The sequence below is a fragment of the Alosa pseudoharengus genome, unplaced genomic scaffold (genome assembly GCF_046254945.1).
Source record: "Alosa pseudoharengus isolate Yale_2024_CS ecotype anadromous, Long Island Sound unplaced genomic scaffold, YU_APseudo_1.1 YU_APseudo_1.1_scf_19, whole genome shotgun sequence".
NCBI lineage: Eukaryota > Metazoa > Chordata > Actinopteri > Clupeiformes > Clupeidae > Alosa > Alosa pseudoharengus.
The window spans coordinates 32,310,489-32,331,908 of NW_027468657.1; the positions used below are offsets into that span (position 1 = coordinate 32,310,489).

Here is a 21,420-nt window from a genome sequence, read left to right on the forward strand (position 1 = left end):
TTGTTTTTTTTTTGCTCCCGGTGTGCGGTTTTGTTTTGCATGCAAAGAACCTGCGCTTTTTTTGTTGTTGTTGTTGTTGTTGTTGTTGTTGTTTTGCCTTCACGCTCAAGATGTTTTTCACCACCAAGTTCTCGCTGTCCAACATCCACGTGAGGCTGACGGCCAATGGTTTGCTCCGGAACCTCCAGCTCCTCTCGGGATGCAAGAAGAACACCGTGGTGTTCCGTGCAGGTCTGTTCCTCCGCCGTGTGCCATTAAAAGCTCTCACGGTGGCCATTGGCTTGGCTTCAGGTTGGGTCTCTCTGTGCAGTGGCTGTTGCCTTCACTAAGGTGTAGCTCCTGGGCTGTGTTTGTGAGTTTATTAATAGACTGGCAGTGTCCTGGTTGGCAGAGGAAGCGGGTTCATCTAATATTTACTGCTTGGATACATGCTTAGGAGCCGCTGTCCAAATATAGAATTAAATAAATGGAACCGGGTCTAAGTTAAGATGGTAACTGACACTCCACAGACTTCAGCTTCCAGTAAATGGGTTTCTTGGTGTTTTGTTTTGTCATTTTATGATTGTGCGTATGGCGGAGTGTGTCTGCTTGCATATGGTTTACAGTTTCAGATTACTACTCCAGCTCTCAGATGAGATGTGGGTTATTTTGAGGATTAGGCACTAGATTGAGCGTGTTCTAGAGTTGAGTGAGAACATTCCTCTGATGGGGTAGATTCACATGGAAATGTTTAATTTAGACTTGTTTTAAGAGGCTTTCCATTTCTGTTTTTAGAAGATGGCCAAAAAAGGGCCGTAATATTACAAAGACAGACAAAAATATTTTCATGCAGCGTGTATTTGAGAGGAATGCTAGAGGATTTGTTTACCAGTTGTGCTTGTACGGCACATGCAACAAGGTTTGCTCAGTAGTCTGTGGGCTCCATGTGCTTTTCAAAGAATACTGTATCAATAATCCCAGGCTCGTGATCATGATCTCCCTTCAGGTGCTCCGCTCCACTTGAGAAGGTGCTGAACAGGTTTTTTTTTCTTTTTTTTTTTTCCCTTTTTTTTTTTTTTTTTTCTAATACTTGTACATGTAGGATGCTTAGGTCGGGGCTGCAGGACTGAACTTTACATTACATTACATTACATTACATGTTGGTAATGAACTGCTTGGTACACCACCACCATTTGTTCTGGTGGGTATCATATTCAGGTGCACAGATCATTTGTTGTCAGTATTTATCAACCAGACTAAAGGCTGTTGTCCTTTAAATCATTTGTGATTATGATATCAGTGACAAAGTAGGTATGTACACTTTTGGTACAAAGTAGCACCTTCCTGGAACAAAAAAACACAACTGACAGTAACCACCAGATGGAGCTGTAACAGCCTTTCAACTGCAAAACACATTATCTATGATGAGGACTAATGTGTTTTTTTGGATGAATTACCATGGGGAATTCATTTGTCTATTATCAAGAAACAGTGGTTGAGAATTGAGCTGAATTCTCAAGAGGAAAATGAAATGAAGTGAATGAAGTTGAACAGACAGAGCATTCAATTCAAAATGGATATTGGATTGACTTTTTACACTCAGTGTTGCCAAAGCTCAAAATGATAGATAAAGGAATAGATTTTTCTGTTTCTCACATTTTACAGTTTTGAGTTGCAGCTATGTGTTCTTTAAAAGTATCCTAGGTGTAATATTAGCAGAAGCCAGTAGCTATTTACCTCAGTAACCAGTAACACCAAGTGAAGGACCACTGCAGCCAAGAATGTTTCAGTACTATGCATCCCCAGATTGCATAAACAATTTGGTGTGCTACAATTCAAAGCGTTTGGACAGATGAGGGTGGATACCAGACGAGGAAGATGTAGTGAAGGATGCACTGCTGCTGGGAACCAGTCCCTGTTGCCATGGTAGTGTGCGTCATCAACGAGCCTGCCGTGGAGAGGTCCCGCTGAGGGAGCCGTGCGGCTGGCCACTCCTCCAGCCTCTTCTCTCTGAATTATTCAGCTGTGAGAGAGGAGGGGGAATAACACCCAGCACGCTCCACTGAGACAAATATAGCCTAAATTGTCATGAACCCAGATATGTGGGAATGAGCACAGCCAATGACCTCTATATTTATTTAGCACTAGTAGTAGCAGCCATGAATACACGGTTGCAATGGAGTAACTGAAATTGGGACTGGTGCTTTCTCTACATAGTATAGTGATGGGCAGTTCACTTTGTATCTATGTATTAAAGCTACATCCGTATGATGATGTTGGTTGTTTTATAGCATAAACTAAAGGGTACTTGGAGAGCACACTCCTCTGACCAGGCTTTATGTCCTGCCTTAGTGGTTTTCCATCTGAATCCACTCCCAAATGTAATGCAAGCTCCATTGAAAAAGAAATGGGTCTGGGAGTTTTCATAACATCTTGCTGACCAACAGACAAACGAACACAGCCAGGCAGACGTATAAACAAGCCGAACCAAAAACATTACCTCCTTGGCAGTATAAAATATGACTAAAACACGAGTGAATTACAGATGTAATCCCACAGTGTTTTCATCTTATTCTTCTGAGTCCATTTGGATTACAGTCCTATCACTTTGACATCTCGAGCCATGATGCATACTCAGGCTTTGACATCTCGAGCCATGATGCATACTGAGGCTTTGACATCTTGTGATTGCTGGTATTGCAAAGCGTAATGAATGCCAGTCTGGATGGTGGCTAAATTATTTCTATTTCATGTTTAATGTATTTCATGTTCCTGACTACTGTGTTGGGCTGTGATGTGGAGTGATATATTTCAAGAGTTAGAAAGTTTAGAACAAGGTGACCTACAGCTCCCAAGTTAGAGTAGTAAACTTAACTCCTGCACTTACTGTTGACTAAGTTATAAACAGTAGTAGTAGACCTGTATATCATTTTTACTGCTCAAGTGTCCGTAAGCTATATACAGACATTTTTCTAGCTATTGCATTTCTATTTAAAATGATTTATTTGGCATACAACTATTTTATATTTTTTTGTGCTACTTTGCTTCATGTGTTGATCTTTTGGAAGACTCCTTTGCTGTGTTGATAGGAATAGATAGAAATCTAGCATCTTGTATACTAAATTGAAGAAAGCCTCTTCTGTGTGTTACGCAACAGAGAGTAGCAGCGGGAGCAACTGGGTGGACTCCAGTCTAAGAAAAGACTGTTGACCTGAGAGATTATATCCACTAGAGGGCGATGTTGTGAACGGGGCTCCTCAGCTTTCACTCCCCTGTGATGTGTCAAAGGGCTTTGTTATTATGCTCATGCCAAGAGGACCACACTGTGTTTAAAAGATTGACACTGAAGTGAACAGCAGCCAAAACAAGAGCTGCATTTGAGAAGCCATTGTGTTCAGTAGTGTTTGAATGAGCACTTAATTTATTTTGACAGTCAATGTCTTTGTGGGCAAACGTGGGACAGGATTTTACTTTTACACTTTTAGAATAAGTGATGTGATCAACTGATACATGTATTTGTCCTGATGTTTAAATTCAGAGCGCACTGAACCTCATATAGGTGCAGCACTGTTTCCCACAGTATGCTTACCTAGACCTGTATTACTATTATGTCAGAATTGGGTGAAATTCATCAGATTTTTGGCATTGCTGCCTAAACATCCCATCATGCCGTTCTGCGTGTCTACTGTGTTCCCTGAGGACACGGTGTTTCTGAGCTCCTGTGGTTCACTGTCGGCCCTCAGGCCTGATGGCTGTGAAATAATGCTGGTTTTGTTGGGCTGGAATGTTGTTTGAGTGAGGCCTTTGTGCTCTTTGGCTGGGCCTGAAGCACAGGAGTGAAGCTGCAGTGCTATACATATTTAATGGCTGTGATGTTGATATTTAATGAACCTGAGATTAGGTCTGAAATGTCATATTTCTGCCTTTGTCCACGTGCTCCGCCAAGCAGTAGATGATCTGAATTTGGAGTAGCTCTTGAAACCTAATGCTCCCTGCTGTTGACACATGTATTGCAATGACTTCTGTCTGCAAATCTGTTGTAACACAAACTGCAAATTTGAATGCTTTTATTACTCATTTCTGCAGGGGCTAATAAAAACTAGATCATATAGCACACAAGTTGTTGCTGTGGCAACTTGTAGCCCTCAAGCAGCAGTGTAGAGGAAACGGTAGGTAACGAGAATAGATACTAGATCAGAATAATCAGTTAAAAATAGAGCTCACCACACATGGCCACCACGACTGGTTTGTTCTCAGTCAGGGTTGACTGTACTGAATTTTCTTTAAGAACAATATCTGGTGGCATAGCATATCATCCTATTGAGAAGGCCTCATACAACACTTTCATTCCAGACTATTTTTCTGTTGTAGTTGAGGGATGGTGTAGAAAAAAATGTGTGGGCTGCCAAAAAAATAATTTTGTCTGATCTTGTATGAGGAATGGAAATGTTAATTTGCCATTTGCTTACTAGATCTGGCGTTCACTATCTCAATGGTGCTGTTTCCATTTGTTATTGTTATGGTTCCCAGCATGAAGACGTACATCTGTTGAAATCTTGGAGCCATGTAAGAACACAAGCCCCAAGGGGCATTTGGTGCCATCCCCCCTCATTACGGCTGCTCTTTTGGCAATGCCCAAGCCTGCCCTCACCATCACATTACATAATACCCCTGATGGACAAGTTGCCCTTGGGGCAATCCCAAATATCAAGCCCTAAGCATATACATGTGTATGAGGAATGGAAATGTTAATTTGCCATTTGCTTACTAGATCTGGCGTTCACTATCTCAATGGTGCTGTTTCCATTTGTTATTGTTATGGTTCCCAGCATGAAGACGTACATCTGTTGAAATCTTGGAGCCATGTAAGAACACAAGCCCCAAGGGGCATTTGGTGCCATCCCCCCTCATTACGGCTGCTCTTTTGGCAATGCCCAAGCCTGCCCTCACCATCACATTACATAATACCCCTGATGGAACAAGTTGCCCTTGGGGCAATCCCAAATATCAAGCCCTAAGCATATACATGTGCATGGGATCCTCCTGAAATACACGTCTAGTTTCTTGTGTGCTGCATTTAGACAACAAATAGTTGTCAGGGGAGCCCAGAGTAAGGGGGCCTCATGGGCACTATTTTTGGCACAACCCCCCGGGTAGCCGCTCATTAGTGGGATTCACACCGATATTCTGCCCCTGGTGTTGCATTTATAAGGTTGATGTAAATCAACACCGCCTTGACACCGCTCTGCCAGAATAACACTGTCCTGTCACAGTGCAGGAGCACACACACACACAGAGAGCAAGATTCAATCTGCTGATGGACGTAATCTCATTCTCCGGTCCATTTCGTGCTGGCCCAGCGAGGCTGCTCCATGGCTCCTAGCAGCGCTGTGAATCATCCTAATTGCGCTGTGTGGGCAGTGGCTCGTGTCCTCTTTACTGAAAGCCCCGTCGTACTCTCTGTCCAGAGAGCCACTGTAACCTGGCACCACCAGGCTTGGTGTTATGGGCCGGTAGGGGGGAAGCTGGGCTTGTGCAAGCAGGAATAATGCTGAATGTGATCGGGACACTAAACGGATGCTCTCTTACAGTGGACAAGAACAAATCGAGGCCCAACGCCCGGAACCCACAACCACCACCACCAGCAGCGCAGCAGCAGCAGCAGGTGAATGGCCATCGGGACCCAGCGGCCGCTGACGGCAAGTGCAGTGTGGAGCACTACCAGGCACAGTGTGCGAGAAGCACCACCACCATCCAAGAGCTGAAGACGCTTCTTCTGGGAAGCAACTGCAGATTTGAAGCGGTCACTGTTGTTCTGCAGCGTTGTATAGCAGAGGTAAGCCCCCTCACCCCACCCCACATCAACATGTCAAACATGTCACACACATTCTGTGTCACAACAGTGAAATGTGAGGTTTCCTTGAATTGGGTCCTGCATATCCAGTTTTGTGTTGACGTGTATTGCTCATTACACATGCTGGTGTTCTAGGACTGATGGTAGTGCTGCGTTTGGGAGTGGAACATGAACTGTTTATCTACAGCAGGTTTGTCATTGACACTTTGTTCATTCCAGTGTTTGTTTTGGTGGGAGTCCACCTCGCCAGAATGATTAGATTGTAGGAGTTGGCTTCTTGGCTGTTTCAAATGATCTCTGCATTCAAGACATGGCTTTATTAGAGACCGTAAGGACAATGCAGAAAGTATATTACTCCACCCCACAGTTACTTTGAAAGCAAACTGTATGTGTAGAAGGGAGAGGACGATCACATGCAATAACAGTTGTCATTAGAGCCGCAGCCTGGTGCTGTATTAGAGGAGCTGCCAATCGCCGTCCCTGAACGAGAACACTTGATACCCCTACGGTTATTTTGGTCACCTTGCTGTGATCAACGCTGGCAATAGAATAGGGTTTGATTTTAGAACACACACGCCATGAAACAGAGAAAGGTATTCTTATTGACACTCAAAATGGTATACTTCAGAGATCCTTTTTTGTCACACATTTGGCATGGATTGGGTCTCCAAACCAGAAATTTATTGTACAATCATGTAGGTATAATTTATGACTTTTTCTTGTTTATACTATGAGAGGGCATGTATAGTAGGAGTGGATGTGCTTTTTCCCACACTTGAGTAGATCATGGGTACCCCACTGTGTCATTTAGGGACTGTGCCTCTGTCATTACTGGCTGCAGGTAAGTCCCTAAATACAGGGAGAGGTCCATAAACAAGCTGCTCATCATCCAATGATCTTTAATAGAAGAGGTTCAGCCGTGTGTGTGTGTGTGTGTGTGTGTGTGTGTGTGTGTGTGTGTGTGTGTGTGTGTGTGTGTGTGTGTGTGTGTGTGTGTGTGTGTGTGTGTGTGTGTGTGTGTGTGTGTGTGTGTGTGTGTGTGTGTGTGTGTGTGTGTGTGTGTGTGTGTGTGTGTGTGTGTGTGTGTGTGTGTGTGTGTGTGTGTGTGTGTGTGTGTGTGTGTGTGTGTGTGTGTGTGTGTGTGCACCAGTGCCAAATCCTGGAAAGGTGGTAAACACTAGAGATCCGGCTCGGTGCCTGGCCCCACCCATCCAGAGGAGTGGTGCAGTGGACGTCACGTCTGCTCTGCTCTCCCCGAGGGCCAGCAGGACCCTGTTATCTGCCCCTGGAAATGTGCTGGAGACAGGGGGTGGTGGGGGGGGGGCTTTTATCTGACATTTCTGAGAGCCACTGCCTGAGTTGGGTCAGTGATATACTCCAGGGGTCTGACATGCATGCATGGGTGTACAGTTAGCGGATTTCACTGAGTACTATCTTATCCTTGTGCATATAACGTTATCCAGTGCTTGTTATTTGCCCATTGCTCACTATGTAGTTATGCAGTGTGAGTTGGCACTGCTCGCTTTAAAGGATCTATTTGGTAAATGTTGCAGCCCAGCAGCTGTAGAGAAACTGTTCCACTTAGAGTCTTAACATAAAGCTCTAGGTCTTCAGGTCCAATCGAAAAGAGAAGCTTGGGGCAACATCATAAATTGATTTTCTCTAGCTTTTGGTGATGTTAAGATGCATTGTGTTTTCCCTGACATCCCATATGGTGGGGGATGGTGGTGGATATAGCCTTCCCCCTTCCCCCTACGTCTGCAGGCTGATCTCCGTTAGAATAAGTCATAACCATAAATCAGTTGGCATCCAAATCCGATTCAGTAGTAGTGCCTCTCCAAAGATGTCTAAATATTATACACTCTGTTTGCTTTGTTTGGGTTTTGATGTTAATATTTCCTGCTAAGATGTACACAGAGGAATAGACATTTACCCTAAACCACCACACCACAACACAAGCTATATCAAAAGAATAACTTACAACTATGTAGCAGTACCTTGGGATTGAGAAGTTGTCATTTCCCACAGTTAACTTAAAGTACATCTCTCCCTATGCTCACTATTCACCATGTTTTTACAAACATCTCTGGAACTGGTTGTTAGAAATAACATGGCACAACAAGTCCATATGTGAACTCCTCTGTAGAGGAATCCATTCAACATTCATTATCCCAAGAATAGGATGTGGGTCCTTGCCATGTTTGTGTGAGCATGCACCAGCTGTTGACTCGATATGGTTACAAGCAAAGCCTGGTGTTCAGATAGGTGCTGTGTGCTGTTTGCCATCACTTGTTTGTGAAACACTGTCAGCAGGTTAAGCACATGACCATGAGGCACCCTTCTGTCGGCCACTCTCGTTCTTGTGGGCACTCTTGCACCACTTGCAGTGGTTTGTTTAGACTTTTCTGTAATGAATTGAAAGCTAAAAAGACTTGAATAGGCGTTTTAGATTTAACTCCAGTGTGTGCGTCTCTTTTAACTTCTTTCACCACAGAGACATGAAAGAACAAAAATTCTAAAAGGGCTAATGGAAGCGCTAAATATATTGGATTAGGAGGCATGTGTTCATATTTTCCACTGGTGTAGGTGGCCAGGCACTCCTTTCTTTTCCTCGCGGCGACGCTGAAGGTCACAGCTCTCACACACCTCTCTCCATTAGCCTGTCCCATTTCACCAAGAGCCACTTGATCAGCTCCACTGTCACCTACTTGATATTTCTATATATTTATTTCCTTCACCTTTGGCCATCGCTGGTCTGTCCTCTGATGAGCCAGAGCTCTTACAGCTGACCCATTGCAGAGACGGGAGCCTCCCCCCACAGTGCAGAGCAGGCTCCTCCCCCCCCTCCTCCTCCCCTCCTCCTCTGCTCCCACTCTCTCTTAGGAGGAGTACGGTAGCAGCGTGCCACTAAACGGCAAGTGGTTGGAGGAGGCTGGGGACCAATCGGCACGTTCCCCAGCAGTGGTTTGGATGTAGAGCGTGCGCTCAGGCGGGGGGGCAGAGGCAGAGGTGCTGGTTGTTGCACCTGGGCTGTGCTGTCTTCCCCGACCAACCCCCTCCTCCCTCAGCAGCCCGGGGAGAAAGCCAACGAGGTGTCCACACCATGGGCTGCTCCAGCAGCAAAGAGTGCCTTAGTCTGTCCTGCGCCGGATCAAGGGTAAAAGACCTGCATTCTCTGCTTTATTCTCACTCTGTTTATCTAGAGAGCTGTGTTTATGATGATAGGAAGTTGTCAGGCACAGACTATATGTATCCTCTGTGAATTGTATGATCAAATATTTGTGCGTATGCCTCTGATACAAGTGTGGTCTCTTCATAATCCTGTGCTGCTGGTCGGGCTGGTGCTTTGCGAGTGTCTTTTGTTATTGACCAGTGAGGGCAGACTGAAGAAGTGAGGAGGGATGCCTGCTGTTTTTGACTCTGTGGTAGCACTGCAGTTGTGGAGACTGCTGTCCCTCTGCAGTTTTTTTTGTGTGGTGAGCCAGATTAGGGAAAGGCACAGGCAGAGGGAGAGGGACAAAACTGGGCAGAGCTTGCACCATTCTGGAGTGCTCACCTAGTTCAAGAGGACGCCAGTTTGTGGTTCCTGCTAAGACGCTCACTGCTCGTCTCTGCCAACTGTCTATGGTTTCTGGAAAAGGAAGATTTCTCATGCTGCTATTTCATTTACACTTGCTCTGTGTGGAGAGACTGAACGCGATGCGAGATCTGTTTCCTGACTTAAGCCCCTGGCTCGCGGGCACGTTCCTACTGAGGCTTCACTCTGCAATGGGAATATTAATTGTGAACGTCTTTGTTTTCTTCCTCCAGCATGAAGAGTCCTTGAGGAAATGTGGGGAGTTGTCTCAGGAGCTGGTGAACCTGCGCGAGGAGCTGGGTAAGAGCACAGCACAACATGACACGGCACACCACCACCACCACCACCACCACCACCACCACCACCACCACACATCCTCCGTGTCTGCACCACTGCAGCCAGGGCTAATCTGAGTGAGATAAGGGGCTCTCACAGCTCTCCGACAGGGAAAGGACTGGCCTCTCGGAATGCTTTCCTTAATTGGCCAAATGTGCATTCATCAGTATGACCGATGGGACACGAAGCACTTCATGTTTCTCCAGTCCCATGTTGCTACAGATTGTTTTTACAGTCCCCAGCCATATCACAGGCTCCTTGCTCGGCCTCTCTGTCTTGTAATTAGATTTTTGCCCCTCCGTTTAATTGGTCTTCCCATGCAGACAAGATGGACTAGTCAGCCCGTGCTGAGCCAGGGCCCAGGGCTGATGGGGTTGATGGGCTCTCCTGGGAGGCTGCTTTATTGCTGGGAGTGGCTCCCTAGGCAGCCATTTGGCATGCACCCCCCCTCACTCCTAAAAAAGACATGCACATACCTTGAGAAGGAGCAGAGTGAATGTCACCACAGCTGTTTGCTAAAAAAGATCACTCCTTTTCCAAGGCTTTGTCATGGCTGCATCCCTTATATTGATGCACTATGGTGCTGAACAGGGAGGTGCACTAACAGGTGCATTTGGTGCCTTCTCATGTAACCCCCAAATGGCTGTGATTCCAGTGTTCACCATTGCCATCACACCATGAATACTGATGGTGTAAAGACCTTTTTGAATATCTGATCGCGTATATTCTGAAAGTAATGGCCAACACATGATTTTGCTTTACCTTTGTAATCTCTAGGCTGCAGCTTATCTTTGCATTCCCAGAACATGTTTAAGACCCTAGTGTGACCTTACTAAGAAGCCAGTGAATGTTTAGACAAAGCCGGGTGGGAGAACTCCAAAATGAGCTCCAGAACTCCCATCATATTCCCCCTTCTGCTTCATCAGAGTTTTGTGGTCTGGAGCACGAAGCAGCCTATACTGGCTCTCATTCAAATTGGTAGAATTAAGTTACTCACAGCATTAAAGTGGTCCACATAAATCAAAGCACTGACTGAAGTTATCGCCAACGGTTATGGATGTGTCTGTCTGGATGCTTGTGGTGGCAGTCTTGATTATTCTCAAGGTAAAAGCTCTCCGGCTGAGGTTCTGCCCTTGCTATGCTTTGCACACCTCTGTTTGTTTACCGCTAACTGTTATTATGCAATTAGCTTATTCATACAAATGTTCCATGGCTGTTACAGTTGAACCCGTTTTAAATTCTCTGAAATGTAAGGCTTTGAGTTTCAGTGCATCTCAATCTGATTAACAGACTTCTGTTCAGATGAGAGCTCAGAGCTGCCATTGAAACCTTTTTTGCAGATGATGAGTCTTGAGGTTTGTGGTGGCTTACGTCTTAGCTCCAGCCATTTTTCTCACAATACTTCAGCAAATCAAATCATCAGCATCTCATGCCTCCCCAACAAGATTAACCAAAAGAAGTTGGTTCACACATCTCTCCAGGGCCACATATTTCTTCCCCGAGGGCCCCACTCTGGGACTGCTCTGTATCTGTGCCTGGGAATCATGCAGAGAGCAGACTCTCCTCTGTGTGGACATCCAGCATGTCCAGCTCTTTTCGTGTTCATCCAGAGCAAATCTGTAAGTGTCCTATCCTATCCCCAGCGCCCCTCACCGAGCAGACTCTTTATCTGAGCGCTGTCATCCTGAGTGCTGACTGCACCACCTCTCAGCGGCAGTGTTCCAGGCATCGCTCTGACAAGCCGCGACCTGGTTTCCCCTCTTCATTTAGAAAAAGGAATCTGGCCTCTCCCCAAGGCTAACATCATTTCATCCCCTTCGCATAGCTTTGTTATTTATGGTTATATAGGTAGACTTCTTAGCAGAATGAATTCACAAGCTAATAGAATTACCTCCACTGTGTGATGCAGTAACTCAAGGTAATTTGGAATCCTTTGCAGATATTGGTGCACATTTTTGATATATGTAGAATCCTCCCCTGCAGTGTTCGCCTTTAATATTTTAGAACTCAGGCTTTGTGCATTTTGCTGAATCCATTCATGTGTCCTTGAATGAAATGGCCAATAATTGAGTATTTTCAGCACTGCTTTGCCTCCTACTGTGGTATGGCCGTTTGTGTTCAAATGCTGAAATGTCCATGTAGCAGGCTCACATGGTGATTTGGCTTTAAGTGGTTCTGAAGGAGTCATTTGAAGGTCAGTTCCCCTTAGTGTTTCTCAACAAATCCTCTTGAGCCTAAAGGCCATTATGCAGCTCTGCATATTTGGCATTTTGAATAATTATTAATGAAGCTGCTTTGAAATATATGTTTACTCTTTTTCTGATAACTGTAAATGTTTAAATACAAGACACTTGAAGCAGTATGGTTTGTAAAGCCTCCTTTGGAAGTTAGCACCACTTTTCCTCTGTTCAAAGTTTTTATTAACACGTCCCACTTGGCTCTTGGTGGCATGTGGTGTTAGCAAGACACACCCAGCTGTGGCAGTCCATGTACAGCTGTTATTCCTAAGCCTCACATTACGTCACCCACCTAGCTGCTGTCGTCCTGTATGCCAACTGCAGTGTATGGCCAGGCGTCCTCTCCGAATGGGCACTCTGCCATGCGTGGGGCTGGTCCTGGTCCTGACCAGAGCGCTGGCCATTTATAAGTGTTGTTGACGTGTCAGCTGTGAAGGAGTTCTGGTTGAAACAAAGGGTGGGACAACTGTGCTTGTGCGTTTGGTTGTCTCTGCAAGCAACATGGCTCCAGTCTTGGCATGCTACGCCTCAACTGTTGCCAGTGATGACAAGATGTTTTAGGTTGGGAAATATTTGGAGTGCAATTGTGATGTCAAAACATTGACCCTTGGGAAGTGTATAGCCTGTTGATTCATATTGGTCTTGCCACAAGCAGCATGTAGTCTGATAATATTATACCGCTCTTAACTGGGAGGGCACCTAGTGAGTGAAGACTTCCACAATAGGACAAATGCGCCCTCACAGTGTTGATGAAAGTAAAAAAAATTGTGGTTCTGCTTCATAACAACTAACCAAAACATAAAATATAATTGGATTGGATTGTTCTAAACCTTGTTTGGCATTGGCGTCACTCTATTAGTGATCTTTACAGAACATTTTTCTCAGGCTCTGAGGGAATCCTTTACAGCATTTTCAAGTCAGAGTAACTTTGGTGATTTAAGAGTTAATCGGAGGCTGATTGACTTGGGTCTTCCTGACACTGTGTGTGTTTCTCTTGGCAGTGAACTCCTCCCAGTCATGCGATCGCCTGGAGCAAGAGAAGGAGGACCTGCGGGCGGCCTTCGATGGCGTCCTCCAGAAGCTACAGGAGCAGCACCGCAACGACCTGGCTGACCTGGAGGAGAGGCTCCGCACCTTCTACGCCGCCGAGTGGGAGAAGGTCCACCAGGTCTACCAGGAGGAGGCCGACAAGTGCAAGGCCCAGATGGAACAGCAGGTGAGCAGGGAGGGGGTGGGGGGGTGTGACTCGCTACCTTGGCCTCTTGGCTCTGTCCATATTCATGTGAAATATTTCCTTCATTTTGGTGTTTTATGTGTGCTGAAAATAAGCGGAGAGGTGGAGAAAGAGCCAGGAAAATGTCAGCATCCATCTGAACCTGTTTTTGTTCTTGAAGCTGGAAAGTTTGAAGTCCAAGCATGAGGTTTTGAAGAAGGACCTGGAAGCCAGCCATGCTGACAAGATGGAGAGCATCAAACAGCAGCATGAACAGTCTTTAGAGGGTGAGTTATCTGTGTTTTTATCAGACTCATCATTTCTGTCTTTTACTATCTATCTGTGATCAGAAAAAAATGACATTTTTAAGCTCCTCGATTTCATTTGTACTCTGAATTTGTGATTTCAGAAGTCAGGAAAGCTCATGAAACTGAAATGCAGACATTGGACAACGCTCTAAAGGAGACTGAAGTGAACCTAACGGTAGGTGATTCTGTGTCTGACTGGATATACCTGAACCATATCTCCTTAGACAGTTACACATGGCACAAAAGGTCACAATGTTGATGATTTATTTTCCTTTGAGGAATGCAAAAATGCTTTTGGTAATTTAGCTCACATCTTATCTTTTCCAGGGTCAGATTGAAGAGCTCCGGACAGAGAACAGTGCTTTAAATGAAAAGCTTAGAGAAGACGAGAAGAGGAGGGAAATGTTTGCAGATTCTCAGGTAACAGGAGCCTATACTGCTGCTATCGTGTAGACTAGAAAAACATTCTCCAGCAACTAACTGGAAGTACTTATCAGACCCATTGCAATACCACAAGGGAACAGCTCCTGTTCCATTTGCAATAGCACTCCTCCCTCTGCTCCTCTCCTCCCTCACATCTAAAACTTATTCCAATAGAACCCAGATGAACTGGATCACATTATCCTATATGTGAAAATTAGAGCTATACAGGTTCACTGTAGATAAATATGAATTCTTAATAATATTATATTAAAGGCATTATACAATGATGGTATATGAACAATGTAGTGAATCCTGAAAGTATGACGACTGCATTTTATGCAGAGGATGGATAGTCCTCATCATTTTATCGGATGGGATATAACTATTGAGGCCTCAAGATTGCCTACTGTATATCCTCTGCACATCAGCTGTTTTCTTCAGCCTTATGGTGTATCTCTCTTGGATACAGTGATGGCATTATTATTGCTACTGTATGTTATGTTGTGGTGGAAAACTCCAGTTGCTTTGTCCTGGGTAGCCAGAGGGCACTGAGAATTGGAGTGATGCCACCAGACTGTTGATCAGACTTCTATTGTGACGGAGATCTAATATTGATTGAGATCACATATCCATGTCACAGTATCCTCTAGAACTTATGAGGGGATAATCATATTAAATTCTCGATTTCCATTTCAGGAAATGTTTGACTAAAATGTGGAAACGGCATAAAGAAAACAGCCCCTTATCAGAATTCATTGTGCATATCATAATGCCTGTTTAACAAGGCAAAGGACAAACTTGTTTTTGTATGTGCTTTTAGAAGGACTCCCACACTCTCTATCTGGAGCAAGAGCTGGAAAGTCTTAAAGTGGTGCTGGAGATCAAGACCAAGCAGCTGCACCAGCAAGACAAGAAGCTCATGCAGATGGACAAAGTGGTATGAATCTTAATTCAGTCTTGGTTGCATTCTTGCTCATTGACTGAGTCACACGTTTGTTGTTAAGACCATTTTACTCTTTTGATCTCAGCTGGAGAAGAATGTGAAACTTGATGAATGTCTGCAAAAAGTCCAGCAGGAGAATGAGGATCTCAAAGCCAGGATGGACAGGCATATGGCTTTGTCTAGGTAAACACACACACACACACACACACACACACACACACACACACACACACACACACACACACTATTTACTGCATTGCTTCAATTAGACAAGTACAAGACAAGTCATTATAATTAAGTCTCACATCATTGTTAATTGTAGATGGAAAGTGCCCTGGGCTATTCAAATGGAACAGTTCATTCTCTTTTATGAAGTTGAATGATCTCATATCTAAAGTAGACTTGTATCTGGAGGCTGTGTATTGCTCACATCTAAGCTCTTTGAAGCTTGTGGGTGTGCTCAGAAATAGCAGGTTGTTTTTGATATTTTGACTTAACTGGGCTCCCCGGGCCACAACGTTTTTTTGTTCCGTTTCTTCAGATGTTTAGTCTAGTCTATTAGCCTGTAATCAGAACTGTTTTTGTTCCCTCTCTCAGGCAACTGTCCACAGAGCAGGCAGTGTTACAGGAGTCTCTTCAGAAGGAGTCCAACGTGAACAAGCGTCTCTCCATGGAAAATGAAGAGCTCCTCTGGAAATTACACAATGGAGACTTGAGTAGCCCGCGCAAGCTGTCGCCCACGACACCCTCCATGTCCCTGCAGTCGCCCCGAAACTCTGGAGTCTTTTCCAGCCCTCCTGTTTCACCCAGATAACACCGGCTCAAGGCTTCCATGAAGCGTGCGACCTGTGACTCTCTCAGAGTTTTAGACCATACCAAAAGCTATATTAGCTACACAGGGTTACTTTTAGCCCTGTTATCCCAAGAAGACATTTCCAAAAACGGATATACTTTTTCAACATAATGTACATATGACTGTAAAGACACTTGTATTGCACAGAAGCACTTAACCAGCGTGGACAACCATGTTCTGAATTTCTGCCTTTCTGTTTTTGATGTATGGAGGAAAAAGGACATCTCAGGTGTGTATATTTTGTCTTAATTTTTTTCTGACTATTTTGACTAAGGCCATTTGAAATCCCTGAGAAGAATGGCATCCTCATCACCCCCTTTGTTGCAGTCAGACTGCCAGAATCCTGCTTCACTAAACGATTTGCAGTTGTAGGTTGTTAGTTCATGTGGTGTTGCATTGTCAAATTAGTTTTCCTTCCACTCAACATATTCAAACCTTCACCGATTTGGGACACCGGGAATCTACAGAAATGTAGAAAGGAATGTATAACAGGCAGAGATATTGACAGTGCTAACTTCTACAGCAGTGGTTTGGACAGATGAGATGACTGAATGATTCACACTTAAGAACTTTCTTACTGAAAACTGAAGATGCCAAAGGTGCATTAAATTGGCCACATGTGACCTCAATCACTACAGAAAGAATCTGGATTCCAGAAGACTATAAATATGTAAAAACTGTACTTTACCTTTCATCAAGCCTCTCTATAATTCAACTATTTCAAAAAGCCTCCTTCTATGCCATAATAACGAACACTCAGTGCCTGCTGACTGTGAGACTCTCTAGAGCTTTTGGGGTTACGGCAGATCTTAACCCGCTGTGCTCTGGACACAAGTACCCTTGACCAGAACGTTTGTATAGACCTATTATTGCTGATCTGGAGGGTAGTGATGTGGTTTCAAATCTGCCGTTAAGCATGTGCACATGTCCTGTCCCCTATGTGGTCTCTCCAGCCCAGTGGTGCAAAGGGAAACCCAGTCACTATGGTTCCTGATTAGACTCTGTCAGTGGCGAGGAAGACTCTTTAGAAGAAGGTTGTTTATGAAGGGCTGCTGGTCAGGTAATCATGAGGGCCTTTCACTTCATTAAGAACTCTGAAGTGTTCTGCTGATTGGTAGATTTGATTGACAGCATAATGAATTGTCATCAGTAACTCAACTCTTCACCAAGGCACGTCTCCCCCAGCTGAGAGTTTTGCTTTTCCTCTGTTCAGATTTCTCAAATGACCATGGGACCAGTGTATCTGACTGTTTATGCACGGCTTGAGAGCATCTCTTCTTTTGTACAAAGAGGACTCTCCTACTGCAGCTTTAAGAGATTGATGTCATGGCAGTGTAAATGTGTGGCCACGAAAAGAGGTGTGTTGGAGTGTGAGTGTCTATTTTGAGTGTCACTTGAGTCTGTTTTGCTTTAAAGTAACCATATGGATGTGAATTTATTCATGTGACTGAAGCTCTTTTAAAATATGCAATGAATAAAGTCAGCTATTACACTTAAATGTTTCATCTTGTGTCGACTTCGATCTGCAATCCAGGCCTGAACCGCTGCTGGGGCACTTGTGTTGTGTAACACTTTTGTAACCTGTCCAGATTGGAAAATTAGCTCAGTGGCTAACTCTAGCGTATCATCTACATCACAGTTTCCACATCAGTGTTACCCATGAGAAATAAACAAGTGAATTCAAAACAGTTAGCCGAAAAAGAGTACACATTTACACATAAATGAATGAATTTTTTAATATTTATTGGAAGAAAGGAGAGGGAAAGTGGAGAGAAAATTCTTGAACTAAACTGAGCTACGGAACTGCGCTGCACATTCCACATATGAAACCCATTAAAGGCAAGGCAGAGTGTTTTCCCATCTATGTACAGGTGATGACTGGTTTAACAGAAACCAGTGTCTTACAAAAAGAGTGGTAGTTTTATTTATGCTGAAATAATGTTTGATAACATGAAAACAACCAAGGTGCAACAGCACCTTTTATGTTTTAAACACAAATGCAACAATCTACAAAAAAAATGATTTGAAAGCACTTTAGTTAAATGAACATACACACAAAATTATAAACTGAATGCATCTAAATCTGATAATTAAGATCAAGTTGTGTGAGAAAATTGAAATATTTATGCCAAATAACTTGCTTTTCATTGTTTTCATTTTTGTTGCATTTGTCAATGCCCTAACATAAAAAAGAGTATCCCTGTCACTGACTTTCAGTTGTTTAGAAAAGGTATACTCATTTAGTTCATACTCATAGCCACAGATGTCTCCCCAAGCTTGTTCTTGGCTGTGCAGATGTACCTTCCAAAGTCAATAGATTCCTCCACATCCTCCACAGTGATGACACTGGTGGAAATGCGAGTTGTGTGGCTAGGTCCCCTATTCATCAGCCGCCATTCGTTGTGGATGAGAACTGGACGCATGTCCTAAACACCGGAACACAAACACAAAAGTAGGGAAGTAGAATTACAGGCTACTGATCACCTAAGTGGGTTAGAGAAGACATGTAGCACTGCAGAAGTTGTTCACTGTTGTCACCCATCCGTGCTCTGGCTCATCTCTCTACCGGTGACATTTACAGCTGCACAAGGACAGAGAAGTCATTTGTGATCTTGCTTATTTTAATGACCCGATTCCTCTCACCTGGCCTGGAAACCTCCAGCTGAAGTTCACATTGATCTCGGGCTCCCCCAGGACTGTGCAGGTGATGTTGAAGGTGTCCCCTGCACGTATGCTCTCAGCTGAGGCCTCCAGAGTGGCATAAGGGGGGCCACTCGGAACTGCACACAAAGAGAGACCTTATTACATACAACTCATTAAAGGCACAAAACTCTTCCTCCGAAGATGAATTACGGATATCATTGTTTCTGATATGATGACACCATTAGTATGCATATATTATCATAATATGGCCTTTTATTCAGCTGATCTATATGTTCAAATGGCAAAACTATTACTGGTCTTACCCTCCACATAAAGCAGCATGTACTTGGTAGAGATCTGTGGTGTGGATTTGGTGGCAGCTTTGCAGTAGAAGGCGCCCTGGTACTCTGAGCTGGGGTTCTGCAGGATGAAGCCCTTGGTTGGGTTGTAGGAGATGGCAGTCCCGTCCACTGCGATGACCTCTGGGGGCACCTCTCTGTGCAGGGACACCTCAGCGCTCGGGCTGGTCACCCGGCAGGGGACCATGGCAGGCTTGTCAGGCCGCATGTAGACAATCTCAAAGTGTATCGGCGACGGAACAAATAACTCATCTTTGTCTGGACAGGGAGAGTGCCAAGTGGAGAGCTGTTAAGGAACAGCATAGTTTAAAGAAAACATGGCATTGTTAAGTACTATAGCAAATCTGAACTGGGCTGTCAGAATTGATTGTTTGACCTGAACGACAGCAACAAATTGCAAAGATGCCGACTGCATTTCTCTGGACTATTGAGTTAGGGATTGAAACGGTTACACTTCATGTATTTACCAGTGAAATAGATGTAAGTGGCTGAGGTGCGGTCTAGGTCCTTCTCACACTCATTTCCATCACACAGAACTGGCCAGCAGCTGTACTCCCCTGTGTCAGCAGCAGAGGGCGACGTCAGGATCAGTTGACCAAACTTCTCCTGTTGCTTGATGCTGAAGTCCAACATAACCACATAAAAATATTGGTGTACACCACCATTTTTGAACATTGATTAACTTGTCTATGAAAGTGAATGATAAGATTAACTAAATTGAAAAGGTATAGTCCTGACTCCTGAGGTATAGACTTACGTGAGTCGAGTGTCATTAAAGGTGTCCAGATAGGAGGGGTAGGCCCAGCCGATCTTGCTGCCCTTGCATCGCAGCTCAAGGGTTTTTCCAGGATTTTGGGTCAGGGTCTCTCCAAGCCGCAGGAAGCGACCCTTGTCCAAAACCTGTGTGAGGATGGACCCAGCCTTCCCACTCTCCTTCTCCTTCTCCTTCAGTTTGGGGTACCTGACCTTCGTCCTCTTTCGTCCAGGCCGGATGCGGTTCTCACCCAGGTCCTCTCTACGCTTTGGTTGCTGGCAGACACCTTTGAAGAAATGGTAAGATTCCCAGATCAAATTATGCATCAGAGAAAACCACTGCAACAATGCAATTGGACGGCTTTGAAGATTTTCAGTTTTTAACTTTTTAAGCTCAACTGAACATGTTTTCACCAGCGACTGTAAACAGTCATTGGATGTCTGGATTCGTTTTAGGAGAAAGTGTCCACAAGTTGACTCCATTGAGTCATAGTGCTCTTTGTGTTGGGACTGTTACTCATGTCTGTGGGATCTTGTGTTCCACCCCTTGCAAAAATGCTCAGTTACTAAAATTGCACTAGTCTAAAAGTTATGAAAACAATTAATATTTGAGGCATTGTGAACCACAATAACTATCACTATATTCTATGTCTTGTTTCATGAGTTTCCTACTATCTTGAATTTTAAGTTCTAGTTGGACCGTTTCAGCAGTTTGGTAGTGTTGGGCCACTAAAAAAATTAGAATCAACCTCCACCAGTACACTACATTCATTTAACTACAAAAGTGTGTTTGAAACAGAATGCAGCTCAGGCCTGTGCCACATGGCAGATTTGGTTCAGATATTTCACTTTTTAGAACATGTGCCTTTCATTTCACAGCCTCACCAGACAGACATAGAGAGAGAGATTGCCTCCATCTGGAAAACTACTCCATTTTCAGTTTCCAGCTGTGTAAATACAAATGCTAGAAATGTGCCTCCTGATCTTTTTACTAGTTCAGATTCATTGGCTAAAAGCTAACATCAGCAACATGATTTCACAGCAAATCCTGGATATTTCAATAAGTGGGTGTAGTAGACTTCCATTTGTCGCGTAGTTTATACTGTGTCCATGATCCATGCATGTCCATCTTCTCTCTCCTTTGATAGACACAGTAAAGAAAACAAAATAATCTGGTTGACTGTCAGTGCTGTGGGAGATTTGCCTTGGAATTTCAAGTGCTTGCCTTGGAATTTCAAGTGCTCATGACTTTCTCTGCATCGCCTTCACTAAAACAACGAGCAGAAGGCAAATCTCCTCCTTTGTCCAGGTTCCAACTGTTATATAAAGGACATCCTGACCTGTGTCTCTGGCGGCTCCGCTCCCACTCGCCTGCCCTGCAATCTGCACTCTCCACACACACTTCAGAGGATCCTGACACACCATCCCAACCCACACACTATCCTCTCACAGGACAACAGGGAAAATCAGCGCCATCCGAGACAAAGAGAGACAGAGAGAGAGAGAGAGAGAGAGAGGGGAGGAGGAGAGAAGCAGGGGCAAAAAAGTTTCTTTACCGGTGTGAAGTTCCAGTAGGATCCCCCCGAGCATGAGGAGCACTGGGAGCTTCATGTCCACGCAGGGAGCCGCCGATCGAGGGGGGAGAAGCACAGAGAGGGAGAGCCAGGAGAGGAGCACGCCAGGGAGCAGTTCAGGAAACTCTGGAGTCTCTGCTCACCCCTGACGCTACATCCTCCCCACACAAAGGTGGGGGGGGGGAGAGTTTGTGTCTTTCCAGCCCTCCACTTCATTTCCCCTCCTCTGTTAGGCTTGGGTGCCATCTTGTGGGGAGAGAGTGGTCCAACCACCAACCATTACTGGTTGTATGTGCTCAGAGAGGAGAATGAGTATTTTCTCTATAACTTATATATAAATAAGTTAGGTATATAAGTTAGGTATATAA

At 44.5% G+C, this 21,420-nt stretch overlaps 2 protein-coding genes across 3 annotated transcripts; one reads left to right on the forward strand and one right to left on the reverse strand.

The window, feature by feature from the left end:
- Positions 1 to 108: 108 nt before the first annotated feature.
- Positions 109 to 17,221, forward strand: LOC143132712 (microtubule-associated tumor suppressor 1 homolog A-like). Of its 2 annotated transcripts, XM_076292416.1 has the most exons (10): positions 109 to 231; positions 5,571 to 5,815; positions 9,644 to 9,710; positions 12,985 to 13,199; positions 13,378 to 13,483; positions 13,606 to 13,679; positions 13,832 to 13,924; positions 14,748 to 14,864; positions 14,956 to 15,053; positions 15,468 to 17,221. In XM_076292416.1, exons 1-10 carry the CDS (start codon positions 111 to 113, stop codon positions 15,682 to 15,684), a joined length of 1,353 nt encoding a protein of 450 aa, XP_076148531.1. In that variant the 5' UTR covers positions 109 to 110; the 3' UTR covers positions 15,685 to 17,221. The 2 variants fall into 2 exon arrangements, with proteins under 2 accessions (XP_076148531.1, XP_076148530.1); XM_076292415.1 differs by lacking the exons at positions 109 to 231; positions 5,571 to 5,815 and adding an exon at positions 8,743 to 8,990.
- Positions 17,222 to 17,441: 220 nt separating this feature from the next.
- On the reverse strand, positions 17,442 to 21,191 carry pdgfrl (platelet-derived growth factor receptor-like). Its single transcript, XM_076292421.1, has 6 exons — positions 21,035 to 21,191; positions 19,483 to 19,765; positions 19,193 to 19,344; positions 18,690 to 18,983; positions 18,367 to 18,503; positions 17,442 to 18,149 (listed from the first exon to the last, which is right to left on the reverse strand). The coding sequence occupies exons 1-6, from the start codon at positions 21,087 to 21,089 to the stop codon at positions 17,964 to 17,966; spliced, it is 1,107 nt and encodes a 368-aa protein (XP_076148536.1). The 5' UTR covers positions 21,090 to 21,191; the 3' UTR covers positions 17,442 to 17,963.
- Between the last annotated feature and the right edge of the window lie 229 nt (positions 21,192 to 21,420).

Excerpts from the sequence above, each read along its gene's own strand:
- LOC143132712 (XM_076292416.1), top strand. The coding sequence starts at position 111 with ATGTTTTTCACCACCAAGTTCTCGCTGTCCAACATCCACGTGAGGCTG. Across the intron at positions 9,711-12,984 it reads GAACCTGCGCGAGGAGCTGG|TGAACTCCTCCCAGTCATGC; the intron begins GTAAGAGCACAG and ends TTCTCTTGGCAG. Across the intron at positions 14,865-14,955 it reads TCATGCAGATGGACAAAGTG|CTGGAGAAGAATGTGAAACT; the intron begins GTATGAATCTTA and ends TTTTGATCTCAG.
- pdgfrl (XM_076292421.1), bottom strand. The coding sequence starts at position 21,089 with ATGAAGCTCCCAGTGCTCCTCATGCTCGGGGGGATCCTACTGGAACTT. Across the intron at positions 18,984-19,192 it reads CACTTACATCTATTTCACTG|ACAAAGATGAGTTATTTGTT; the intron begins GTAAATACATGA and ends CTCCCTGTCCAG. Across the intron at positions 18,504-18,689 it reads CATGCTGCTTTATGTGGAGG|TTCCGAGTGGCCCCCCTTAT; the intron begins GTAAGACCAGTA and ends CTTTGTGTGCAG.